Raw genomic sequence first — 8,109 nt, 5'->3', positions numbered from 1 at the left:
ACCATCCCCATTGAAGAAACCTTATGACCCAAAAAGCCACTTAAAAGTATTTGTTTGCTCATGCATAGAAGCAACATGACTACTTTAAAAAATCTAATAAAGGCTAAGTATATTTATTATAATGTACATACACATACATGTTGAGTGCATAGGAACCATTAAAAATGAAAATAGATAACATAATTATATTACATATGAGGAAAAAAGCAGCCATTGGAGTATACCACCTTAGATAAAGGCCTTGGTATGCATTAAAGCTTATAAAGAACATCACAATTTTATGCATAGAGAAACTTGCCCCGCTTTAGCTCAAGGGCTAGTTTTATAATTATGTTCTCTTAGTATTTTTTCCCAAAAGGCCAGACTTGAGTAAAGGGGAACGCCGGGAACGCAGAATACGGTAGTAAGGACTGCTCTCTGCTGTGCTTTGGCAAGTGGGGGTGCGAGGAAGCAAGTTTCGAAGGAAGGGTTTTTTTCCTGGGGGTTGCTGGGTGGGCTGCTGGTTCTCCTGGTTGGGACCTTGCCGCTTTTTTAAGGAAACAGAGGAGGAAGTGTCCTGTAACTTCATGACTGTATGATACTGCTCAGCAATGCAGGCAGCTTTCTTCCGAAGGTCCAGTTTTACCAGCATCATGTTATTTTGTAGCTCAGCTAGGGTCTGATCCTAAGTAGAAAACAGAGAGATGTTTAAGCCAACAGAAGAGTTAAATCTCAGAATCCATCTCTTAAATTCCATTCCACCCCACTCCTCAGCACTAAGCTCGACCAAAAAGGGAGGAGGGTCACATACACAGAACTAAGGATCACTGGTATGAGATCACTAGATTATTTATTGTTACTCCCCTAAAGGAAGTGTTCCTTTCTTTATAACGAGATCTATAAATAAGAACTTAGATCTTTGCTAAATTCACCGGATCCTGCTGGTTTGTGGGTAAATGTTTCTCGAAGCCAAAGCTCAGTTGATTGCAGAGGGTTACCCTAGGAACCCAGTCATTAGGTAGCAGCTGATAGAACTTCTCACTTCCTACCACATGATATATATACTCATGACTGCCTTTATCTGTTTATCCCATAATAGCATTAACTGTTGATATCTACTTCAGAATGTTATGAAGAAAGTGCTTTGTAAAAGCACTACATAAAATGTCAGTTATTTAGCAATCAGTCTTTTCATTATAAAGATCAACAATAAATCTGAAAAAACAGTATAGATTTAGTGTTTAGGTATTAATAGAAAAGTTTCACCCTAGATTTCAGGCTCCTTTAGTATCTGCTTCCTACAGTAGGGGCAGTATGGGTCAAGGCAAGAACAGGTAGGTCAGACTACCTGTTTGATCAGGATGTCATCGCAGAAGGTCAGGGCCTGGCGGAGTTTTCCTGCTCCAGTGCTATGACAACAGGCCCTCTCAGCTGACTGCAGGGACTCCCCAAGTTTCTGTAGTTCGGTCTTTAGCAGCCTGATGTTCTGAAAGAAGGAACTGTCACTGTATTGTGGCCACAAGTAGCTGAAAGATGAAATGTTAGTGGCTCACCAACCCCACAAGTGTACAGTGCAGTCTTCATATAAATCAGGGGCAGTGCAGAACAGTTACTAATTAAAAGAGTTGTGGTAGCAAAGAGACGAGCTAGTGAGGCTGAAAAGTAAGGGTGCATAATACAAGGTGATTGCTGATGAGATGTACCCCCTCTTCCCTTTTGTTCATTCTTATTACCTTTTGCCCCTCCTCTAACTTCTTGTCCACATCTATGGTGAATGGTTTGGCTGAAGGAGGTGGATCTAACATTCTCTGATACTTCCGCAGTTCTGAGAAAGGAAAAGAGCCAGCCTAGTCAATAGATATTCCTTTCTGGGTCTAGTTTCCAGAGCATTTTGAAAGAGTTGGAATCAGACAGACTAGGATTTGACATCCTGAGAATAAGACCTCCCCTATCCCTTCAGTTTAGATCCTCCCTCCTTCCTTGCCTTCAGTGGTAGAAGCCAGGTCTGCCTTGCATTGTTCCAGTCTGGCTTTAGTCTCCTGAAGCTGCTTGTTAGAAACAGAGGAAGCCACTCGCTCAGATCTGCGCAAGGACTGCTCAGGATCCAACTGCAGGCCTGTCCCAAGGGGTGCACACTGCATCTTAGCCTCTTGCAGGGCTTCCTCCAACTCTTTAATTTTTTCATTCTGCTCCTGAAGGAAGAGCAGAATAATGCTGTGAACAATACTCAGCCTCCCTTAACTATGATAACCTGATTTTCCCAATGCCTATTTGTTGAGAGGCCACTGAGACTAATCCCATTCCATTTCCTAGAGGCTTCAGCCTCAGAGGAGCTTGGTGATAGGCACCCAACATCTAACTGGGGAGAAAAATCAGGGGCGTCCCTCTGATTTTCTCTCCTTTTTACCTGGAGCTCTTCTTGGTAATAACTCCGCAGGGACTCCTTCAAGATCTTTAGTTTGTCCTCATACATTTCCTCCAACAATTCTTTCTGAGTATCTAAGTGTTCACTATAACACAAAAGATGAAAGGAAAATGAGCAAGTCTTGGGGCGGCTGGGTGGCCCAGTGAATAGAGCACCAGCCCTGCCGTCAGGAGGACCCAAGTTCAAATTTGGCCTCAGACACTTAACACTTACTAGCCGAGTGACCTTGGGCAAGTCACTTAACCCAAACTGCCCTACCTTCCCCCTCCAAAAATAAACTCCGATGGCTCCTTATTTAAAAAACAAAAAAAGAAAGACAAGCAAGTTTTTTGGGGGCTAAGTCAGGTACGTGGAGACAGAATTCCATTCCATGCCCAAAGCCCTGCTTCCCTGGGAGATCGAGGAAGCCAGCTCCTGTCTACCTGCACCATTGCTCCCGTTGCTGCATCTGCTCTATCATCTCAGTACAAATTTCGTCACGGAGCTGCATCTCCAGTTTCAACTTCTCCTGCCGCTCTTGTAGCAGAAGCTCCTTCATGGCTTCCACCACTTGTAGTAGCTCCTAGGAGAGTCAGGGAAGCCAGATAATTCCTGTGTCCTAAATTGCAGTTACCATCTTAGTATCCCACTTCACCTATGGATTGCAAATCCCAGCAGCTATTACTCAGAAATAATAGTCCATTTGCCTCCTCACCTCTTTGTCATACATGGAGATGTCAACTTCATCACCACTGTTTTCATCAGGCCCTGGTTCCTGCTTAACCCCTGTCTCCAAAGTGGGAGAAGCTCGTAGACTGTGCTCTTTAATGAATGAATGTAGAGAGGGAAGCCCTAGTTTCACAGGTGGGGCATGAACGAGCTAGAGAGAAAAAGAAATCTCAGTTGGTACCCAGGTGATTTTATCTCAAAAGAGCATGAACACAAATGAACCCAACCATTTTACCTGGTAAGTTCCAAGGACTCACCTGACTAGCAATGGCTGAAAACTTGGCCACATGAAGGGTTTCATCAAAGGTAGAGGCACAAGGATTCACATTGACAATCATGCAGGAGCGGCCACGACCCGTGAAGAAGCCCTGAAACACCCGGGTCAGCTTGCTGTCGCGGAAAGGGATTATGTTTTGCTTGACCCTAGCAAGGGAGAAGAGACAAGTGACTTTTAGAAAGGACCCTAACCATTATGAGATCTCAAAGTACCACTTTCAGGAGTGATCAGTGTCTAGTAACAGGCCTTTCCATCTGGCCACAAGCAAAATTTAGAGTCCCAACTGTCCTTCCTGTGGTTGGCTAGGTACTTACCGTTGCTGGTTCTGACGTATGGCAGTAATACAGCGGCCCAGGGTATGAAGCGAAGTGTTGATGTTTCCTGCCTCCTTCATCCGCTCACTCATCTTCTGTTCCTTACAACGCTCTGAGCCAGCCAGATCACACAGGGACAACCTGGAGGGAGGAATTAAATCTGAACCTTTACCCCCCCTCCTACCATCCCAACCCTTATATATCACCTGGGAGAGAACTTTATTCTAAAACTTGAACAATTTCCTGGAACGTCCAGCTTTGGACTGGTCATTCTAGCACCCAAAGAGGATCGCCCAGTACCAGGGAGTCAGATTCCTGCAACATAAAACTCACTCGCTGATCTTAGATACCACGTTGCCTTCTCCCTGCAAGTGCAGGATCCGGATAGAGAAAATGCTGTGGCTAAAGGACACAAAGAAGAAGCAGAAATGAGCACAGTCAGCATCTTCTCCCAACAGGGCCCAAAGTTCGCTATTTTCCAGCAATCGCTGTGGATGGACCCCTTTCTCACCTTCGACTGGAGTTCTGGTTCAGGTGAGTACTGGCAAAGCTCTGATTTTTACGACCTACTTTCAAGAGCTTCCAGGCCTCGTCAGCATCCTGGATGTTAATCCAATTCAGATCTGAGGAAGACAGGGAGAAAGGAATAAGTTAAAAACATCTCAGTTTTACTCTCCTTCCTTCTCTTTCCCTTTTCTAGTTATTTTCCTTGACTTCCTCACTACCTTTCACATATGGATTGCCATTTTGGTCTTCACATAGCCGGAGTGTCTGCCTCTTTCGATGCTGGCTGGGGGGCTCCAACAAGTCAAAGATCATCTCATTATAGATCTCAAAGAAGGAGATCCAGATAGAGAACCGGACATCAGCTGGGACACAGAATGGGGCAGTATCTGGTTCAGCCCATCTACAACATGTGTCTGTGGAAAGTACAATAAATAGTCACAAGCCTAGCCCTCATCATCATGCTTGCCATCTCAGTAGCAAAGAGCCATCCTGGGCCTTCACTCCTAACAGCAGTAATGGGTCTCTGGATTTCTAGCAGAAGAAACTCCACTTGCAGACAAGTTTAAAAAACATGCCCTTCACAAGGTCAATTTGGGAATATGTTTTGCCCAACTATGCAGTGAGGGGTACAGATGGGGTGAGGTGGAAAAGAGGAAAAAAATAGATTGTGTTCATTGAAATTACATCAAATTTTTAAAAGTTAAAAAAAAATACCCTCCATTTGGCTGAGGCTGACACTGCTTTGGCTAGTCAAATGGCTAGTAGAAGAGAGTCCTGCAACGCCACTGTCAAAACTGGCACTGGTCCCCAACTGCAGTGATTCAGTGTTGTGGCTTTTCTTCAAAGAGTTTATAATTTCCTCCTAGAGAAACCCCAAGAGAAAATAAATACAAAGCTTTTCTGGGAGTACTAGTCCTTCATTGATATGATTCCAGGAATTGGGCACTCACCTCCCTAGAGCTGCCATTCAGCAGGGCTGCCTTTTTCATCTCTTCCTGCCTCACCTGCTTGCTGTCTAGCCAGATCACTTCATTAGCAAATGAAGGCTTCAGATCAGAGGCTGGGTAGAGCTGGTTCTGAATACTATTGAAGATCACAGCCAGAGAACGAGGTAGGATCCCTCCATCCTTGTTGCTACCTAGAAATATAAAAAAGGAAAGGTGAATGCTGGCATTTGAAATGCTAAGAGATCCTCCTAAAAATTCACCAGAATTTCATGATGTTGAGTGTTTCACTCACCCTGGACAGTATGGGTCTTTCCAGAGTTAGTAACTCCATACGTATAAATGAGCCAGTTGTAGCCTTTGAGCACATCTCTGACCATTTCTTTCACTGTTAGGTTGAAGAAAGAGGCCTGTCCTACTTCTGGTCCAAAGATCTAGAAAGAATACAGTTGCTTGAAGTCTCTTTTGTTTTTAACATAGGCTCATTTCCACTCTCATTTAACTCCACCAGCCTAATTTCTCCCCCTGATAGTCGGTTCCTCCTATAACTCTTTATTACTCCCAGAACCCCTGGGGACTCAGTAACTTTGTGGATCTTCCTCTTGTCAAACATGCAGAAAAAACATTTTCCTACTGGTGATATATCACAATGGCAGCCTTGTTGAAGGTGCCTGGTTTCCAGCTTGATACCTGGGAAAAGGTGAATCTATGAGTGGCTTGGCCCACACCTCTCTCATTGCTTCTCATGGCAAAAGAGTCCTTGGGTGCCTGCAGAACAAGGGTTTCTGGGTTCTCAATTCGAACACAGCCCTAGCAAATGGAACATACATAAAAATGTCAGGAGAAGGAAGCAGCCTCATGACCCTTTTACATCATATCATACCCTGGGCTTCCCTAAACACTCACCTGTTCTTCTTGTCTCTCCACTTCTGAAGGAAGCAGGGGCCGTACTCTCAAGTACACTTTTACCTTCTCTGTACCATCTTCAGGTACAACCTGTGGCAGAAACCCAGCCAAGAGCACCGCTGATTAGATTAAACAACTACCTCAGAGCCTGAGACCACCCTGGAGTCACACCGGAAGTGGTCTAGATCTCCCTCTACTGCTGTTTATCCTAAGGGACGGAAGAAAAGCCATTTTGCTGCTTGGCTTTTTATTCCTCTCTCAATATCCTTTGAGGACCTAACCTGCCCACAAATGTTCAACAAAAGCCAGCGCATTATTTGCACCAAGCCGAGGGTGGGGAGGTAAGCATACCTCTGTGTGTATGGGTAGGAGGGGAATGAATGGGTGGGTGTCATCTCCCCGGGCTTTACCTGCTCTTTGTCCTCTATCAGGGGAGGGGAGATGGCAGAGAATTCAGACAACAGGTCTTTCTGGATCCCAGCTCCCAAATCAGCAGCAGTGGATTCGAACATGGGCGACACGACGATTTCCTCATCGGAGAGGAGGCCCACAGGCGGGGTCAGGATACTCCGAGACATGACAGCGGTGGCAAGTTCCTCCTGGGAGAAGAAAAGCAGCTTTAGGTGGGAGGCATGGGGGGTGGGGGGTGAGCACCTTCCACACCTGGCGGTGATTACCCGTTCTTCCTTCAATTCTCCGCTTTCCCAGACCCAGGAGAGGGGTTACTCCTGGAAAAGCCTCGACCCCAGAACGGCGGATTGAGGAGCACCTCGCACCACCGACCGAGGCGTGAGCTCCTGCTCTAGCCGCCAGGGAAGAGGGAGGCTCCCCTCATCTACTAGGACTGGGCGGGACTCGCAGCCCGTTCCCTCACTCCAGGTAGACCGTCTGTTAGGGGAGTCGAGACCGAAGGGCTACTGCAAAGGACGAAGCCCCGGGACGTGCAAACGTTTACCCGTTAGCGCGAAGACTTTCCCAGCTCGGGGAGCTCGCTCTGGGTTCCCCTGGCGCGCTAGGTTTCTGCTCTCTCCGGGAGAAGAAGACGCCACCCGCAGCTGCGGTCCTCAAGCCCCAACTAGTAGGTAGCTCCCGGGCCAGGTCCGCTCCACCCACGAGGGGCAGCTTTGTTTCGGATGCAAGGTTTCAAACTACGCGCTCTGCTCTCTCAGCCAATCCGGCGGCGAGATCACATCTGCCAATCATGGCGCTCAGAAGGCGGGTCGCTTTACCAACCGTCGTGGCGTGGGCCTTTGGGCTTCGGGCTCTGGCCCAGGGCTCCTGCACACCCCTAATAACTCTCGACAGCCTGTCCCCCCGTGAAATGTGAAGGGAAACCCAGAGTTGCCACCATTCCCCGCCCTACCGTTTTCTTATCCAGAAACTTGCCCGAGAACTAGATGCTCTTCCCCCACTCTACACCACCCACCCCAAATAAACTCCATTTCCCAGAAGCCATCTGGTTGTGCGTCGACTCAGGGAGTGCACTCCATTTCCCAGAGGTCCTCGGGGCGTGGCCCTATAAGGACCTGCCCCTTCCTGGGTCGGGGAAGAGTCGGGGCCAAGATGGCGACAGGGACGGGCAGTGAGTGTCTGCGCAGCTCGGTGATGGGCCGCTGCGGCGGTTGTGGCAGAACCCTCCCCACCGCCCCCCTTCCCGTTTCCAGCTCGAGGGTTGGGATTCGCGGAGCCCTCGGCCTAGGGGCCTTGTGAGATCGCGCTAGGCGAGACTCGAGCCTTCCCAGGGGGCCGCCGAGGAAGGCTTGTTTTGGAAGGATTGTTTTGTAGGGGCCCGGGTCGTCTGCAGAGACCCGAGGAGTGGGGGTGGGGCGGGGCGGGGCGGGGCGGGGCAGCGCAGCTAAGCTAGGCCTCGAGACGCTGAGGGACCCGAGGATGGAGGCCCCAACCCGCCCTCGCCCCTCCCCCCTCCTGCCTCGGCCGCGTGCTGCATTCCCCGCGGCTGGGGAGGGGCGAGGCCTCTTTGGGCCTGGCCTGTGCGCTCAGGTTTCTTAGCAAAACATATAGCTCCTGAGCCAGGCCTGTCTTCTGCAT

At 48.3% G+C, this 8,109-nt stretch overlaps 2 protein-coding genes across 5 annotated transcripts in view; one reads left to right on the top strand and one right to left on the bottom strand.

Moving 5' to 3' along the window:
- BRD8 (bromodomain containing 8) overlaps positions 1-8,109 on the top strand; it is an 85,519-nt gene that overhangs the window by 47,177 nt on the left and 30,233 nt on the right. For all 4 annotated transcript variants that reach the window (XM_069104289.1, XM_069104288.1, XM_069104287.1 and 1 more), the window contains exon 2: positions 7,609-7,642. In XM_069104289.1, coding sequence (XP_068960390.1) covers positions 7,624-7,642 — 19 coding nt within the window. In that variant the 5' untranslated portion in view covers positions 7,609-7,623. The remainder of the gene's footprint in view (positions 1-7,608; positions 7,643-8,109) is intronic.
- On the bottom strand, positions 92-7,575 carry KIF20A (kinesin family member 20A). The gene is given in 20 exon segments (XM_069104290.1): positions 92-359; positions 362-664; positions 1,328-1,465; positions 1,713-1,804; positions 1,964-2,171; positions 2,387-2,489; positions 2,827-2,966; positions 3,099-3,263; positions 3,370-3,535; positions 3,704-3,844; positions 4,037-4,105; positions 4,215-4,326; positions 4,429-4,623; positions 4,925-5,072; positions 5,161-5,348; positions 5,450-5,588; positions 5,845-5,964; positions 6,061-6,150; positions 6,471-6,659; positions 7,016-7,575. Coding segments are annotated over 19 exon segments (2,706 nt in total). The 5' UTR covers positions 6,639-6,659; positions 7,016-7,575; the 3' UTR covers positions 92-338.

This window comes from Petaurus breviceps, unplaced genomic scaffold, assembly GCF_028583685.1.
Source record: "Petaurus breviceps papuanus isolate PSGF00001 unplaced genomic scaffold, PetGlider_PUasm1.0 685, whole genome shotgun sequence".
Lineage (NCBI taxonomy): Eukaryota > Metazoa > Chordata > Mammalia > Diprotodontia > Petauridae > Petaurus > Petaurus breviceps.
The sequence above is the reverse complement of the archived record's forward strand: the minus strand, read 5'-3'. Positions and strand labels throughout refer to the sequence as shown.